The 18,494-nt window shown below is 36.7% G+C and overlaps 3 protein-coding genes across 4 annotated transcripts in view; 2 read left to right on the plus strand and 1 right to left on the minus strand.

Moving 5' to 3' along the window:
* Positions 1-2,953, minus strand: part of LOC139953726 (ras association domain-containing protein 10-like) — a 30,298-nt gene extending 27,345 nt beyond the window's left edge. Inside the window, exon 1 of the mRNA XM_071953256.1 lies at positions 2,814-2,953. The gene's annotated coding sequence lies outside the window, so the exon portion shown is untranslated. The remainder of the gene's footprint in view (positions 1-2,813) is intronic.
* LOC139953727 (stabilizer of axonemal microtubules 3-like) lies at positions 1,091-4,307 on the plus strand. The gene is made up of 5 exons (XM_071953260.1): positions 1,091-1,354; positions 1,860-2,042; positions 2,290-2,460; positions 2,851-3,050; positions 3,280-4,307. Exons 1-5 carry the CDS (start codon positions 1,259-1,261, stop codon positions 3,587-3,589), a joined length of 960 nt encoding a protein of 319 aa, XP_071809361.1. The 5' UTR covers positions 1,091-1,258; the 3' UTR covers positions 3,590-4,307.
* A 747-nt stretch (positions 4,308-5,054) lies between these two features.
* LOC139953635 (uncharacterized) lies at positions 5,055-17,631 on the plus strand. Of its 2 annotated transcripts, XM_071953128.1 has the most exons (8): positions 5,055-5,184; positions 6,392-6,616; positions 7,335-7,503; positions 7,646-7,741; positions 8,343-9,083; positions 10,994-11,146; positions 12,657-12,694; positions 12,953-17,631. In XM_071953128.1, the coding sequence occupies exons 2-8, from the start codon at positions 6,419-6,421 to the stop codon at positions 13,064-13,066; spliced, it is 1,509 nt and encodes a 502-aa protein (XP_071809229.1). In that variant the 5' UTR covers positions 5,055-5,184; positions 6,392-6,418; the 3' UTR covers positions 13,067-17,631. The 2 variants fall into 2 exon arrangements, with proteins under 2 accessions (XP_071809229.1, XP_071809230.1); XM_071953129.1 differs by lacking the exon at positions 10,994-11,146.
* The last annotated feature ends 863 nt before the right edge of the window (positions 17,632-18,494 follow it).

Below are 18,494 nucleotides of genomic sequence, written 5' to 3' on the forward strand. Positions count from 1 at the left end.
TTTTTTTCTAAACTGGAAGAAAGAGTCAAGTTGTCGGGGAGCCCCATCGACCCGTCTACCTTTAATACCCTACTCCCAAGCTCGTATATAAACCTTAGGGATACCCTTGTTTTAAACTGACAGAAATCGCAATGCCCAACCGACTATGTTAACTCTACCCACATACAGCAAGTGATAACACACAAGAGAAAGACTCAGTTTTTTTTATAGGAAGCCGATAAGATAAGGGATGGTCAATTTTTTGTTTTTAAATTTTTATAAGCAAAATTGATTGTTAAAAAATCAGCGACTTTGATTTACGATTGTTTTCTTATCATCAGTCGTAGTACAAACTCCAAATTCCATCAACTACAAAACTAACTTGCATATCATGCCAAAAGTGACTTTGCTTATTTGCATAACTTCAAAATAATGATATAATAGAAATATTGACTGCTATGAGGGGCACAGTTGAAATTATAGGCCCAAGGTGATGTCAAAACCATGACTATGCCCGAAGCGAAAGCAGTCAATATTTCTATATTACACATGGACATATACATGTACATGTACATGTACATGATGACGTTGGGTTTCACAATAATTATTTGAGTGTGAGCCAGAGCCTGCAATTTGCAAAATATCAACAGAGGGCAGGCATCTGTCATGTTTTATTGAAAAACATGCAATATTTCTTCTCTTTTTGATCTCACTTATAGAATGAAGATTATTGTAATTTTTTTATCAATAATCTTATGCATAAGGAAGGAGGCCTGAGGTAATTGCTTATCTATTTGTTTGAGTTCATTTAGTACAAGAAACTCATTTGCATAAAATTATTAAAAACCAGTTTGGGCAAAAGTTCGATTCTACTAGTACAAGTAGACTACTTCGAATTTCGATTGCTACAAATTTCTCTAAACAAGTAGGATTTGAAACTTTGCATGGTGGAAATAATAGCAATTAAATTCTTTACTTCTACATTGATGACAAAATCAATCAAACAAGTTGTAAACAAGCTTGAAAGTTATTTTGCAAGCTACACTTTTGCAGAGGGCGAATGACCCCGAGAGGGCGCCCTTGTATGTTGATTTTGGTTGCCAGGCTTTGCTTAGCGATAAACACGAGTGCACTTTGCAGTCGGTCGTCAACACACGAAGAATTTTACACGAAAGGGCTTCGTGTATTTTCAATTCAATAAGACAGAATCCAAGTGCAACAAGTGACACAGTTACTTCAATAACTTCTTGATTGAAAATTAAGTCAAAGTGAAATCATCATGCCTGCCGAAAGACGATTTGATCTACACCAGACGAGTTCAGGACGGGGCCTGAACTACAAACCTGAATACTATTTCCCAGCTTCAGATTTTAAGGTAAAAAGATTGTCTTTATTAATTAATAATAATATCATGATTATATTATAATTTACATGAGACTAGGACTCGAAGGAAATTCACTTTACTTTCAAAGCAATGATTGTTTTGAATTTACAAACAGGATTTGTCTTAACTTTAATACAAGTTGATTATCAATCATTCAATCATCATCATTGTTGTTCATGCTTCAACAACTTGCAGTTGAAATGAACATTTTATTTCATTTAAATAAACATTTATTTCGGCGACTTTTTATTTTTCTCAAATAACTTTTTGTGTGAGTGATAGGCCTACTATCTGTTTCTGAATCTGATCAAACTGACAGTAATAATTTTGTAGCTTTTGTATTTTGGTGTTGTTACCCTGGCTTAACTACCAAGTTTTCTTAAAGTTAATGTGAGCAAGCAAAGGCAGCCGAACCATAGTGCTTAGAATGTTTTTTAGAAACACAGTGGTAAGCGTTGTATACATTTATAAAATCATTATTATTTTTTTATTGCAGACAACAGTCAACAATCCATTACCCCCAGAGTTAGCCAAGCAAGATGAAATCATCAAACCCTACACAACAACGTCAGGTGAAACCCATGATTATAAACATCACGATGCTATCCTAGGTAACCCTGAACATCATAAAGCACCGGGCCATTGGAACGCTCACTACAACAAAGATCTAAAAGAAAAGGTATGAAGTCAATAGGAGAAATGTTTTTCAAATTCATCTTTGTAAAAAACAAGGCCTGACGCTTCAACCCATGCCGAGTCTTTTTTAAATGACATTTAGCCTTTGATTTTTGAGAAAGACTCTGCTAGGGTCGAAATGTTAGGCCATTAACTATTTTTTGCTTTTAACTATCTTTTGCTTTGGTTGATAAAGCAGTTTGCAACAGGTAATTCTGTTAATGAATTTGTGTATTCTCTCTCTCTCACAGCTTCAGAACCGTCCGTGGAGGAAGCCTTTAAGCATGGGTAGCCAGGAGACCGAGGTACAAGCTAATTATAAGGGAGCACAGACGCAACCTGGCGTTGACTTCTCGACCATCATGAAACCACAGACTACCGATCTGATCGATCACCATAAAAACATGCCAGCACCTCTAAAGGTAAATATTGTTAAAGTATACTCCAATTTAAAGGCACTGGGTCGATTTTACAAAGAGTTAGGACTAGTCCTAAAATAGGAGATATTAAAAACTTAAGGCTAGTCCTAACTTCGGTCGAGTAACTTGTTTTAACTCGAGATAAGACTTTGTGAAATCCGGGCATTGGGACTCCGTGTGTAATGCGCTTTAAAAGAACGGTTTATTACTATTATTATATGTTTTTGTATGCCTTAAGTTTTGTCTGCGATTGCTTGTTTAACCAATGTGCAACTTCAAAGTTTTGAAGAGGTTTCTGCACAAAACAGGAAAGTAGAGAGAAAGATTATTCAAGTCAATAAAATGTTGAGATTTACCTTTCTTAATCACCAACTTTCTTCTTATCCTTCACAGGACAACTTGCCCAAGTACAAGCCTTCTTTAGTCCGTGATGACGGAGCTCTCCAGCTTCTTGATCCTTACGTCCCAACATCACATCAAGTCCATAAGAGATTCAGTCGTCATGAGCTAGGAGGTTATCCCAAGAAAGATGCTGCCACTTATTGGAGGTGTGAGGACTATCCGCATGCCTGGGGCCATGGTACAAAACATAAGTAAGTCATTAGCTTTCTAATAAATTTGTATTTACTTATTTTTTAGATATTTTTTTATAAACAGATCCAACAGCAATCGTGCCAAAAACAGGATGTATGAGAAACGAGAAGAAATGCTCGGTTTTAGATGAGCGAGAAAAATCCTCTCTAAACCTTTCCATCCATCTGCAAGAATCATTAATTTAAAGTCATTCCCTTCATTAATTTGTTTTTCTCTTCATCCCCACAGCCCTCTGCCAATGAACTCTGTACCCAGGGAACGTCCACCAATGAGAGATGAGATGGTATTCAAAACACCCGTAGTAGAACCCGTCCGCTGGCCAGAGAGATTTCCTCGCGTTCCTCACAACGGTATCAAATCTACCATGACGACATCCTACGGCCCACCATCGGACCCTAGGAATCGTGAGCTGTTTTCCTGCCCTGTCGACACACCTTGGGTCATTCCAAAGTCTGGTCCTCAACAGACTTTCTCCGTTCCTTCTATGTACAGTACAGAGTACCAAACTTATGCAAGTGGCAAACCAATTACAACATAAAGCTTTTTTTAATATTATATTATTGTAAATACAAATTATGTATAAATTGTTTATGATTATGTTCCTTCTGGAAAGATATCGGCTAGTTGATGTCAATGCATAAGGTCTACTAGTACTAGTACCTTGACAATTCATACATTGCCTTACTTATATGAATTTGAAATTCATATTTTTGGGGTCGGTTTGAAGTATGACCTAAATTGCCTTTTTAAAGAACTGTTAAACTTGCCTTATTGCCTTAAATAATTGTTCACGGATCAAAAGTGTTTTCCTTAGGAGAGCAACTTCCACCAGTTTACAAAAATAATGTTAGTTATCGACCTTGATTTTGCGACAGCGTGCATACCGTGTGTATCTGGGCAAAAGCAAGATACGCAGTTGAATTTTACACCTATTGACCAAATAATATAAACCTATTATTAAATTTTATAATATTAAACTTTAATTTGTAAGGTTTTTTACTTCCATTATTAATATTTGAACGTTTTGCATTTGATGATTATACTTGGTGCTCTGAGAACATTATATGCTTTAAAGTTGTCAAAAATGGTTTAATTGACTGTTTATAAAGTTGTAAATAATTAATAAAAAGAGTTTAAAAGATTCTAAAAATCAAAACAGGAAGTTGACTTTCTTAAATTTTAAGGAAAGACTAAGTACAGATTGTTACCATCATAACGCAGGTTCTGGTGTGGAGTATTAAAATTGGAAACAAACCAAAAGGCTGTCTCGATCATCGATGATTCCCAGATCCCAATTTCAGAGAGTTTCTTATTATAAAATCTAAGCTCAAATAGTTTGGTAACATAACAAAATGCTTACCAGAATAAGGCTGTCAAGCAAAGAAACATCTCACATGTACTGTCTGTGGCTGTCCCATCTTATTTCTGCTTAGCAGATTTCTGGGAAAGCCAACTGTCCAGGGGCCAATTTCATAGAGCTGCTTAAGCAAAAAATTTGCTTAAGCACGAAAATAGCTCGCTTATTTTACACATGTTACTGGCCAAAGTTTAATGCCATATGCATTGCTTGTGACTGGTATTTAGCTGTTGTTTACATAGCATAACAATTGTGTGGAGTCTTGGCCGGTAATCTGATTTTACTAAGCAAGGATTTTTTTGCTTAAGCAAAATTTTGTGCTTAAGCAGCTCTATGAAATTGGGCCCAGAACTTGGAAGTACCAGGAATTCTTCCTCCATGGAAGTACTGAAAGCTTAGCTTAGCCCCCCACATTGTCACTGTTTATGGCGCTATAACAGCCCTCTCTTGCTCTCATCAGTTCCAAACTTAAAGTTTCTTTTCTGGTCGAGACGTCGAGATACAACCGGTGTCATAAGACAAAGAAATCTTCAGGTTTTTAATAAATAAACTTAGCCCAAAGATGAGTCTGCTGAGCGCTGTGTTGTGCTGTGATCCTGCAGATAGCCTTTCTCTCTTTGAACAAGCGGTGGCGCTCGCTTAATCTTTGGAGGTTAAAGTGCAACTGAAACCGAGGCCGTTTAGTGAGGCACTTGTTTGTTTGGCAACAAACGTACTGCCGCGATCATCCCGAAAATACCCCTTAAATCGGATAAATTTCCCCTTCTGGAAAGTTGGTACGTATCTTTATTAGACTTGGAATGTTTCTGATTCATTTGGGTGTGGCGGTTGTTTGAGAAATAGTGTGAAATTTGAGGTAAAGTGGATCGTCATTGTTCGTAAAAATGGAGTTTATTAATCATGCTCTCTCGAACCTCCACTCTGCGCAAAACACGCTGCGACACGTTGGGGTCGAAGGTCATAGGTCATTTATTCCTTTTAAACAAACACGGTAGTTGTTTGCCCTCCGAATCCGATGGAATTGTCCGTATCCTGCCACAATTTTGTTAATTCATTATGAAGTCAATTGCCTTCCAGTTTACAAAAAAAAAATACTTTGATATTCCGTTTGTTTTTTTGCTTTTTTTGGCAAATAATAAAAAATGAGTGAAAATGTGGTGGCAGGATTAAGAATAAATATAATATGAACACATAAGAAAGTCTTTCCTTATTTAGTTGATTATTATGATTAAATTGATTGAAAAAGCATTAGGCCTATTATATTAAGATTTAAGAAGTATAAATTGGGCTATTTGAGGTCTTAATTACAAAGGCAGTGGACACTTGGTAATTACTCAAAATAATTATTAGCATAAAACCTTTCTTGGTGACGAGTAATGGGGAGAGGTTGATGGTATGAAACATTGTGAGAAACGGCTCCCTCTGAAGTGCCATAGTTTTCGAGAAAGAAGTAATTTTCCTCGAATTTGATTTCGAGACATCAAGTTTAGAATTAGAGGTCTCGAAATCAACCATCTAAATGCACACAACTTCGTGTGACATGGGTGTTTTATTCTTTCATTATTATCTCGCAAGTTCGATGAACGATTGAGCTCAAATTTTCACAGGTTTGTCATTTTATGCATATGTTGAGATACACCAAATGTGAAGGCTAGTTTCTGACAATTACCAATAGTGTCCACTGCCTTTAAATAAGGGATGAATTAACAACACTTTAATTTTAAGCTGTACCCTGTACCATTTTTCATACACAGGGTAATTGGTTAAACCAATTACCCTGTGTATGAAAAATGGTACAGGGTACAGCTTAAAATTAAAGTGTTGTTTTCCCCTTTTTCCCCCACTATCTGTAAACAATGGGCGTAAGTTTAATGACTAATGTCTATCTCATCTGTGGACATTTTGTGGTTTGTTTCAGAATACAATTTATAAGTCCCCTGAAACCCTTAAAGAAATTTTATGTTATTAATTTTTATACCAAAGTCCTTGTGAGGAATTGTTACAATCAGGATGCCACGGAAGTCTCGGTCCGTATCCAAGAGCCCAGGAGCAGAGCCAAGGCGTCACAGTGCTCGAATAGCTGCACTGCCACAGGCCTCTCCAGAGCCCAAACCCTCACCAAAGGCCAGGACACCAGCCTCAGCCGACAAACCGGAACGTCGAGGGCGCCCTCTTGGATCTACGAAGAATTCTCCCTCACCGAAGAAGGTACAGAGCATCTGTGATTTTCTCATTTGTAACTTGCTTATTTATTGGTGGCGGTCCACACTGCATTCAACAGCAAACATAGCAAAGAAAAATGCAATATTATTTATGAGAAATGTTTGTAAGACTGCTTAGTACGGCTGACTGTGAGACAAGTGGTTGCAGAAGACATGTTAAATAAAGTTCAGTTATTTTAATTGATTTGATTTCACCTGCCACATTAAGATTAAAAACTCTAATATAGTACTGTTTCTTCTTTCAGAAGACAATTGTTTTACTAATTCTAAAAGTAGTTTTGCTAGTAACTACAGGAGGAATTAGTTTCAAAGACCCACGGTTCAGGATAGATTTGGCCATGTTGTCATTGCAGTTGTTTTGATTGCATCATGAATTTACTTTGCCGGGCTTGATTCTGGAGACTTGATCCCCCAAATCCACTGGTGCCGTGCCTGCGATCCACTGAAATTATAAGTTCAAAGTTTATGGAGAATTCGAGAAAGTAATTGCTCTGACAAGAGCTGGTTGTTTTTCTCAATATTTACCATTTTTCTTGCAGGCCTGATACTTGGTGCCCTTGAAATGCTCCAGTAGAAATTTACAAATTTCCCATGGGGTGCCCTTTACCAAGGAGAAAATGCCTTGGTGCCCTTGCCCTTTCAAAAACGAAGCATACAGGCCTATACACTTGATTGTAATGACTTTTTGTCTCAATGCTTTAAAGGATGCGAATAAACGCGGACGGAAGAGAAAGTCAGAAGCTGAAGCTGAAGCTGAGGAAGTACCTGAAGCCAAGACGTCTAAAGTTGAGACTGAGGAGACTGTAGAGGCCAAGGAAGATGCTAAGGAAGAACAGGAAGCAGTAGAAGCTGAGGGGGATGGTGCCAAAGAGGGTAAGTCAAAGGTCAACAGGTCAGGTCAAATCAAGTCATCTGGCCTTTTTTTTGGAGGGAGGTAATGATTTAAAGAGTTGTAGTTATAAACATTTTTTCTGTTTTTTTTTTTAAATTATTATTCTTTGTTTGTTTTTTTAAGATGGAGCCAAGAAGGAGGAAGATACTCCCAAGGAAGCGGAGAACGGAAAAGACGAAGCAGCTGAAGAACCAACTGAGAAGATGGAGACCAACCAAGGTTTGTGACTTCTTCAGAAGAATTTTTATTTTTTTATTTTTTTTTTTTTTTAGAAAATAATGTTTTCTCTCAAGAGCATGTTACAAGAAACACACAATTATTTTTATTGGGCCTTACTAAAGGTACCAAAACATCTATGTTGTGGTTCTGTGAAACTTTTTGATTCAAGAAACTTTAATTCAGGGAAAGATTTCGTCCTAAATATTTTGTGAGCACACTGAATGCCAATTATTGGGAATCAAACGGTGAGTTTTGAGTAGCGACTGATACATGTTGTGTAGCTTTTTGTTTTGCTATACAAGGAAAAACGTGTTAAGGAAACAATTTGAAATGCCAGAGATGCTTTAAATTAAGTGTGAGACTAAAGCTTGAAGCTTTCGTTGGGATTAGTTGTTTTTATCCAAATCAGATGTTGCTCTGAATTATTATTTATAGCCTTTTGAAACACATTGCGCCCTTCTCTATTTTAATTTTTTTTTCTTTCCACTTGTTGTTTTCCTGTCCACATTTTCAAAACAACCAACTCTAACTTCCCAAACACCATCCCCACTCACAACAAAAAACAAAATATCCAAATACAATTTTGAAACGCTTGGTACAGCTCTGAGCGAGTCTTCTTCTTCTCAAGAACCTAAACCAAAAGCTGCTCCAGTGGTTATTGAACAGTCCTCAACCGGCCAACAAATTCAGGACCCTGTCGCTAAGATCGCTCCGCAACCATCACCTCAAAAGATCGTTCAAGCAACTCCTCCTCACCCTGTCAAGTCGGCAGCCTCACCTGTTGAGGTCTTTAAACCAACTCCAACGGTTGCTCAACAATCACCTAAGAAAACAATTCATCAAGAGATTAAGACCGCACCCCCTGGAATGAAACCGGCTTCTCAGCCACTGCCCCAGCCGACGCCCCAGCAGAAGTCCCAACCGGCACCCCAGGCGACGCCCCACCAGAAGCCCCAACCGGCACCCCAGGCGACGCCCCAGCAGAAGCCCCAGCCGACACCCCAGGCGACGCCCCAGCAGAAGCCCCAGCCGACACCCCAACCGAAGCCCCAGCCAACGCCCCAGTCAACGCCCCAGTCGACGCCCCAATTGCCTAGGATAGAAACTCAAGGCCAAGCTTCTAAAGCTGTACCTGACGCTGTTATTCCAGCCACCCAGGTGGCACCAGCAGCAGCCTCTCAGCCTGAAAAGCAAGCTGCTGAGAAAATTGTAGTCGCCCCGAGCGTACAAGGTACGGCTCCTGTTGAACTAGACAAATGCTCTACGGAGCCACAATCGGTTACTCCTGAGATGAGAGAATGCGATCAAGCTGACCAGAGCAATGTTCAACAGCAACAAGTCGGTGAGGAAATCTCATTCTAACGGAGCATGCAGTTATTTGGCTTTTTGTGTTGCTCTTGCTTAGAATGTTTCAGATGTTTTGTCATTGGCATTTGGGGGATCGCAAATAGTGCTTTGACATACTTATATTGTTTGCTTGCAAGTGAAAATACAGCCTTTGTGACTTCAATAGTTCAATTGAGAATGTTTTTAGACCATCGGTTTTTAGTTGGTGGGGGCCGAACAAAAAACTTTCAAGACAAGAATTTGAAAACATGTTTATTGAAACGTTCCTTTCATATGGAAGAAAGAGCAAAAATATTCCGAAAACATTTTTTTCAGAATGTTTGAACCTCTTGCAGCTTGGGGCTGCTTGATGGTTTTCAGATTCACATAGCTGTAATTTCATCCATGTTTTCTTCAGTGCTTTTGCAATGCAGTAGAATTTTGCATCTTGCTGTTTGTTAGTTTTTAAAGTCACTTCCAGTTTGTGTTTTTTTTTGCTTAGATGTTATTTAGATTGGTTTTGCTTGCTGATTCACGGTGCTTTGTTAAACAGTGCTTTGTTGAACTTCTGCATCTGCTTTTTGCTTTTAGCCATTGCAATGCTAACTGGCTTTAAAACTATGGCTGTGGCTTAGCCAATGACTTACTGCATTTATCTAGTTCACAGACCTTGCAGATCTCACCACAAGTACTGGTGATACATATTTAGGAAATGAAATTTGCATTTATTCTAGAGGAGCCTGATGTTCAAATTTTCAAGGAAATAAGAATTCAGTTCATATGGAACAATCACAATCACACAAAGTTAACTTGTGGCTCAAAACTGCCCAAGGCCAGTGGCTTCAATGTCAGGCCAGTAGATTTATGACCAGATAAGTCCAGTAGTGTTGTGTTTTTCAACTGTTAAATAACAACTGTTACATAACTGTGGAATATCTTGGAACAGAAACAAAATTTTAAAATTTCGACCTGGAGTCTTAAAAAGACCTTGAGTATTACTTATGAATACCTCAAAAGACCGATGAGACAAAACTTCTCAACACTGTCCTAGAGGGTTTGAATGCATGTTGTCAGGACTCAGTCATTTTTCTTTCAATTTGAGTCGGTCAGTGAATGATTTCACTTGTTTAGCTGAGCAAAATGCTTTGCAAATTATATCAGTTTCTGCTCAAAAATCACAATTTGGTACTCTATAATATTAGCATTCAGTTTGCACAAAATCTATTTAGTTAAAATGTTTTGGACGCAATCGTTCACCGAGTCTGGTCTCGTGCTAACAATTCTGGTCCAGTCAACATTTTAAGCTTTATTTACAAACCTTGTGGATTTCTCTCCAAGTTTCAAGCTCTGACTGTACAGTTAGTTATTATATTAGAATTAGAATGTTTCATTGTCCGCATCGTAAATATACAAAAATTTAGTTTCCATTGGCACATAATAAAACAGTTACTTGTTAAACAAAATGTGCACAGTTGTAACGCAATGCACAACCTTTGCATTGGAGTTGAATGGTTCAGAATGCTTCATCAACTCACTTTGACAAAATGTTATAGAAGTACATTGGTTTGAGTCAACTGCATTAGATTGTAGTTTTGTATTTTAAGTGGAATCCAGATACAGTTGACTCTTGTTATAACAAGATTCCTGGGACCCGCCAAACTGCCTCTTTATAAAAGAGGAATGTTTTATAACAGGACAGTAAAACAAAATGTACTGTTTATAACAAGAACTGACTGTTTTCTGAAGTGCTGGTTAATCAGCTTATCAATCTAAGGAGGTGTAAATAATCCGGCACTTGTTTGTTTGTTTGTTTGTTTGTTTGTTTGTTTGTTTGTTTGTTTGTTTGTTTGTTTGTTTGTTTGTTTGTGTGTTTGTTTGTTTGTTCTTAACTTGAATAGTCACGCTTATTTCACATTGTCAAAACAGATACCTCACTGTCCCTTCATCGTAAGGGTCAACCACCACCACTGCAATACCTCACAAAGCCTGAAATCACAATAACTCCCGCATCGGACGCTGAGCCTAGTCCTACTCCGGGCACCCCCGGAGGGGAGGAGTCAGACTTTGAGGAGGAGGAGGGTGAGATCCGTGGAGCAGCATCAAGTGTTATGCATGACAGTAGTTGTTTTGGGCTGTTGTTGCAAATTTCTTGTCACTTGCTCCACATAGTGACCTTTGCACATTGTGGCCATGTTATGTTTTTAAGTGAAATTGTTGAATCAACAAAATATTTTGTAGTCATTGGACTTTTTGATTGGTGAACCAAAATTGAAATGAATAAAAATATATGTTAAGTCGACCCAGAAGGAGGCAAGATTTAAAGTAGTCTGGTCTCCTCTTTGGCATTTAGAATTAAACACACTTGAGAATCGGGTGACCAGACCAACATGGCTACAGTGTAGTAATGGTTGACTTGTTATGCAAAGTTGTTGTGGATGCACAGTTTTTTTCTAATATTCAAGTTGTCACTGCTTGACCTGAATCAGCCTGCTCACCTCCCCCTCCTAAAGCAAGACTCAAGTTTCTTTCCTGTAGCTAAACCGGGCCCAATTCCATGGCTCTGCTTACCGTAAGCAAAGAATCTGCGACCATAAGCAAAGAATCGGCGCTTATGTGAGTAGGGAATTCCGCGTTAACGTCTCAAGCATATTTCATGGGTTAGCAGTGAATTTTGTTCTAGTTTGTGTGCGTACTCCACGTTACTAGGCATGTTGCTTACTTCAGCGCAGAAAGTTGGCGCTTGCACAGTAAACAAAGAATTGTGATCAAAAGCGCATAGTTCGGTGGCAAGCAGAGCCATGGAACTGGGCTATGGTAAGAACTTTGAACCAACTATTCTAGGTTCATCCCAGCTAAAGAACATTTTACGTTGTCACTGCAAACCGCAATTTCCTGATATGTTCAGAGATTTTGTATCTTGTGGTGACCACAATCTAAGTTAAATTGTCCATTTAAAGAAACAACTTTGACTCAAAGTGGGTTTGTTGACTGAAACAAAAGTAAGGAGTTTGAACGAATTGTTTGTAAAGATTGGACAAGAACCGCTGGACGATTAAACAACCAAATAAATGGTCAGCACTCTTTCCATGATCATGTCTCATTAGACACCATTAGGTCAGGATGCTTGACTCTTAGACCTTGTATCTAGTCTGTATAATGTCTGCAAACTGAGACTATTTTTTCATCTAATTATATTTCAGGCAAAAAATGTAATTGATTTTGTGGCGAGTATTAATTTGTGTAAATTTTTCGCATGACTTGCTTTCTGCATTTCAGGATTTCTCTTGATGTCGTTTCATTTTAATTTTTTTTTTTTTTTTCGCTCAATTTCTATGGCTTTTTAATGTTTGCAGCATTATTTGAACCTTGTTGTTGCTTTTTGCTTTGAAGCAAACTTAAGATATTTAAAAGCTTCCCTACTCTTTAGTTTGTATATTTCTCCTAGCACTGTCCTCATAGTTTGTGTAGCTTGTTAGCTGTGTTGGTTCCGTGGAAATACACAAAGTTTCCCATCGGGTTTGAAAGAAGGAAAACAACAGATTTTTTTATTGTTTATAAATTTATGATATTTTGAATTTTTTTTTTGCAGTGGCTGAAAAAACAGCGGAGGATTTAACCAAAGAACAAGTGAGTATTTAAAAAACAAAATAAAACAAATATCTTCTCTTTGAAAGGATTTGGGTACTTTTTGGGACACAATGTCAGATTTACACTAAACAGATTTGCATCAAACTTACACTGTTTGAAGATAATGATATTGTAACCCTGTTGCAGCCCCAGGAGTAAATGACAACGCCTCCTGGCAAAAATTTCAGGCCTTGTGTGTCTGGCAACTTTCATAAAAAATTTGCAAATTATTATAATAATTTCAATCGTTGTTTCAAGGAGGTGCCCAATAACAATGTCCCGACTGAAAAGATCGACACTTTGAAGAAAGACGGTGTTCAACACGACGGGATGAACAACGGAGAAAGTGTCGCTGCGGCGGTCGCTGTATAGATCAGTCAGTCACATGTAAAGTATCGATACCCAAGATGGTACGTAACCCTCCAAGATTCATGTTGTGCAAATGAAGGGAATTATAAAAAAAAAGTGATTTTGGGAGTTTTTAAAATGAGAAAATGAATTAATTAAAGATAGGCTTGAAGCCATTCGGACACCGTGTCATCTAGAGAAAATGTTTTTTTAAAAACTAGATGTTTTTTAATTGTTATGTTTTTTAAAAGGTAGTACCTTCTTTAGTATATTAATAAGTGCAGGGTAATTGGAAGATATATTCTCAAAAGATTGTTAACAATTCATTTACTGATTCTTAGCACTGATGTTTGTTCTTTCTCACTTGAGGAACACATGGATCAACAGAATATCTTAAGAAAAGCAACCCTTAAAATGTGATAAAGGTCTATAGTTTTACTGGATTACATGTTTGTATCAGTTTTAGACTTGGTGCTTTAGGTTTGTGTGGGATAGTTTTATGTTTTGTGTGGGATCCTGAAGATGTAGTTGATTGTTTGAATTGGAATGGTGTAGATTCGGTGACTAAGGTCTTTGATCGCTTGCTCTCCAAAGATTTCAGAATATTTTGTTTTAATTCATGAGTAAGTACAACTTCAACGTAACAACAAATGGGTCATTCTTTAATTTGTTTTTTTCTCAGTGACCGTTGTTTCTCCTAGTTGACTTCCAAACTAAACTAAATCATTCTTAAAATTGGAGTCATTGACCTTTAATCAAGTAGCTGCCATATTGCTCTTCAATATCAACCACATCATAGTTAGGCTCTGGCCATTAATGAGACTGGTGCCTTCAGACTGTTTCATTGAAACTAGTGAATGTAGTCAAGGAACCAAACAAAATGGCAGCTGCTTGATGATGATATTAACCCATGTAACCTAGGTGTTATCTTAGAGTATCTTATTTGTACATAAAGAGACGGATTAAGGCATAAGTCTACTGTAAACATTTTTATAGAAACTGTAGGCATGTGGAAGGAATAATATTCCTAAAAAAGTAGTCAATTGAAAAAAAAAAAAAAAAATTAATGTAAGCATGCAACTGTAGCTAGCATTCATCTTTTGCTATGATTCTGTGTTGTGGCCATTTCTTGTCTAGTTCCCAAATGGCCTTGTGTAAGATCAGTTAAAAGTAGGTCTTGATAACAAAGGTACCAGCCTATTCTGTACATAGCCTCATTATGGCTCTCATAGAATTTGTATGTAGGAGAGTCAAGTGGCAGTTTTGTGCTGTAGGATGTTAAAGTCTGGTACCCAGACTTGAAAAGCATGCAAGATTGTGAATAGCATTCAGTTTGAACTAGTTGTAGTAATTTATGTGATGTGGCTGACTGTGTTTTGGTTTCTGCCTACATTTCAGTAAAACTGTTTGTGATGTAAAACAAGACGCCCAATTATCTTTATTTTTACGCTTATACAAACCTCGACATTTAAATCTGACTCGAGAAAGTGGTTATGTCCTCCTACTTGGGCAGTTTGCATCATAACACAATAAAAATGTGTCTTCAAATCAAATCCAAAGGTTCTCAAATGCGGACAAAACAATCTTTAAAGGACAACTCTATTCCAACTCCAAATTTCCACATTCTTACCAGTAACTATATTTCTACAAATTAAAATGAAACTATTTTTTAACTCAAAGTGTAATTTTTCCAAAAAACTAAGGCATCACATTTTGATAAACCTTGGCTTTATACCTGAGGGAAAAATCATACTTGTTTTGTTTTTTCCTTTCATACACATTGTGCCCTTTTCACCTCATATCTGAAATGTAGTCTTTGGTCACATTAAACGTTTTCCCTTCTAACAACTCCAGTAGTTTTTTTTACAAAACTTAGAATCAAGTTGGAATTGAAACTTAACATGGTATGAGTATAATTTGGTGATGTTTGCAGTAGCACCATGTGGCAATCTCCTTTCTGTCCCTTCCTTTATTTTTATTTTTATTTTTTTGTTTGGGGGGGGGGGGGGTGGAAGTGTCGGTTCTGAAATGAACTTGTGGTTGGCAGCTCTAAATTTATAAAAAAGCCAAGCTTGATCGAAAAGTTTCTCAAGAATTTGTTTGTTATTTAAAGGGTCTATGTAACTTTTGTAGGACAACAAACACAATGTCCACAGATATACACTAAACTTACACAGTTTGAAGATGAGGATAGTAGAAAGCTTCCCTCAAAATATTACGTGCTGAGATGCTGTAGTTTTTTTGGAAATGAGTAAAACAATGTCATGAAAATCATTTTCGAAATGATTTTAATCATTTACAAAAGTATTTTCATGACATTGGTTTACTCATTTCTAAAAAACTACAGCACCTCAGTAAGTAATATTTGAAGGGAAGCTTTCCACTATCATTATCTTCAAACTCTGTAAGTTTAATGTAAATCTATGGACAAATCCGTTAACAAATAGTTGAACTCAGATGAGTTTAACTTAGCACCTAATTTCATATTTCGACAAAACGGTTCATCAAATTTCGTAATTTTCTTAGAAAATGTTTCCTTTGCCTTGCAAACTTTCATGATTCCTAGTGATTTGTAAGTCTTTTTAAATGAAATTTATACGAATTCTTAACTTCTTTAAGCTTGTCTAAAATCATCAGATGCCAAAAAGAAGAAGTTTAACAAAACCAGTCATGATTTGAAAAAACCTTGTAGTTTTATTTAAACAGATAAGCAGCAAACTTTATTAAATTAGGAAAAAAATGAATTTGCAACTCCTCAAAAATCTATTTTTATCTTATTGCTTTTCTGTAAAGAAAATGTTTTTAAATTTTGTATTTGTTATTTTCACTTTTGGAGCAAAGATGATATAAGATGATAAATTGAGACTTGCAAGAAGATAGTCTGGTAGCTTTGTGAGAGTGCGTGCAATTATCATAGTTGCATACAGGTAGTCGGACAAAGATGCAAAGCTTCAGATTGCTTGATTAAATCTGTTTTTCCTCTGGTAATATATCTTTAAATTTCTGTGCATTTTCGTGTGATAATTAGTTCTTTAAAAGTAGCAATGGCAAATTATTTTACTCTGCAATGTTTTTTTTATAAAGAAAGTATGTCTGTTGTTTCCAGTAACTTTGCTCAGTTTGTACCCATAACGAGAATTGTAATTATTCAGCACAACATTTTGTTACCTGTTCATGTTTGTTGTGTTGTCATTTAGCCTTCGAGAAAGACTCTGCTATATAGGGTCGAAACGTCAGGCCATTAACTATTTTTTGCACAACATTTTGTGTCACAAATCCATGTCGTGGTCTCCAGTAAGTCGTAACTGTGTTTTAAAAACTGAATTTCAAGTTGATTGAGTTTTTGTTTTCATCGAAGTGTTGAATGATTTAAAGAATTTAAATGATATGTTAATCAGATAGTATGTGTCATGTGCCCTAACTCTACAAACTTCCGGATCAAAATGGGGTCAAGATGACCTGAAATCCAAATTTGTAATCACTTTGTGGGTCAGCTTGACACAGAAAGGGTCAAGACTCTGGACTCTGGCTTAATTCTGACCAGGGAGTTTGTGGAGTATATCATAAAGGCAAAGTTAACGAGTATTTCAAATGAATTGGTTAGCATTTTGACCTGTTACATTGCTTTATGTCATAGTCGTGGCGTTTCATCATAAGGCTGCCATTTTGTTTTTATTTTTCAACGTAATCAGAAAAATGCCTGTCTGTTCCCTTGATTGAAAGACAAGGAAAGCTACGTAGTTGTAAAGGGAACTAGACAATGGCGGCCGTATGATGAAGAACCACAACATTGTTTAGTCTGTATCGCAATGTGGTAAAGTGGCAGAGTTTAAATCAAGCATAGTTGCTTTTTAAAGTCATTTTTAGACGAGAGTTTTTTAACAAATGTATCTAGGCATGCGTTGAAAGTTTTGGTTATGCATATTATGTTAAAACAGTAATATTTTACTATATGCTGATGGTTGCAGCCCAAAACTTTCTATATAATTGTGATGTCTAAGTATTGTTCCCCAACGACGCAATGAACTAAAGTAATACAGTCCGTTACTGGCACCGTCATTTTTGACAGGGCGCCATTTTGATTGTCAATGTGATTACGTCATCATGATTATGATTTGAGGAACTGTCATAAATTTTTAAATTTAAATTATATTGCACATCGTATTAAAGAAATTAAGTAGAACTTATTCTATATCTCAAAGAGAAACAACTCGTTGCAAGTAGAACTCAATCTGCTTTTTAATACCGAAAATTGTTATCAAAATTCAGCAATCTTTGCCATCTATTTACTTTTCCAGTCCGACTGTTCTTTACTCAATTTCAAAGAGCAGCCAAGAGTGAAACTTTGCTGGGAAAAGTCGTTTACAAAAAACATAAAATTGTTTGAAATTGAAACCTGAATACGCCAAGCTTTGAATGTTTTGAATGCTCGGAGGAACTGTGGAATATTATTATTGTTTATTATTGTTAGAATTTAATACTTTATTCATGGGATCTGATATTTCAATTAATAGTAGAATTGTCTCTTGAGTTATGTCTGCTTTATTTTAGATTAAATAAAAACAGCCATGTTGAATTCGCAAAGGAAACGGTGTAATAATTTGTCATTTGTCGAATAGTTTTCTCCTTTTGTTCACTTTTTAAAATAACCTTTCTTGCAAATAATGGTTTGGCCGTGTACGTATATATTGAATATCCTATGATACATACTGTAAAATTTCAGCGAATGTGGTCTTGAATTTCTTCGGCACAAGGGGATGCAAACACCAGGTTGGCAACAGCCAATCTTTCTCATACAAACATTGGTTATGAGTTACACAAATCAACAAGTTGTCAATCAGTAACATACAAGTATAATGTTGGTTTTACCCATACACACCGATGTGTGTTAGCACTTTCCCGATTTCTGTGAGAAAAAAAAATCACAGTCATTCCTCTGACGGGATTCGAACCCACGACCTTTGCAATGATAGCGCAGTGACAAAACCAAGATTGCCCGTTAGCTAGAGGCAGTTCGAATCCGTGTTTTAGCAACAGGTTCTGCAATTGATTTTCAAAACCAAAACGAATATTCTTTATCCTCTGTGCAAATTTAACATAATAATTTATATAACAAAAACGTAAATTCAAGTACTTATTCTAAAACTATATGAAATCAGTATCTTGAAGGAGTCGAACCTACCACTTTGTGTATTGACAGAGAAGTTACAGGGATGAGATTTGTCAGACTTTTGGCGGAATTCAGACTTTTTATGTCGGCCTGGTTAAGAAAATAAGACAATATTTTTTTTCTACAAATAAAGAAATCCTGCTCAATTGTCTAATTCTCTAGTGCTTTGGATACTGTTTCCAAAAGCTCCTTGGAGTCTACAACTCCAAAAGGTAGAAATGCCATAAATTCAACGTAAAATTTATGTCAAAGTTTAAGACTTTTTAAATATCACCCATGAAT

The sequence above is a fragment of the Asterias amurensis genome, chromosome 22 (assembly GCF_032118995.1).
Source record: "Asterias amurensis chromosome 22, ASM3211899v1".
NCBI classification, from domain to species: Eukaryota; Metazoa; Echinodermata; class Asteroidea; order Forcipulatida; family Asteriidae; genus Asterias; species Asterias amurensis.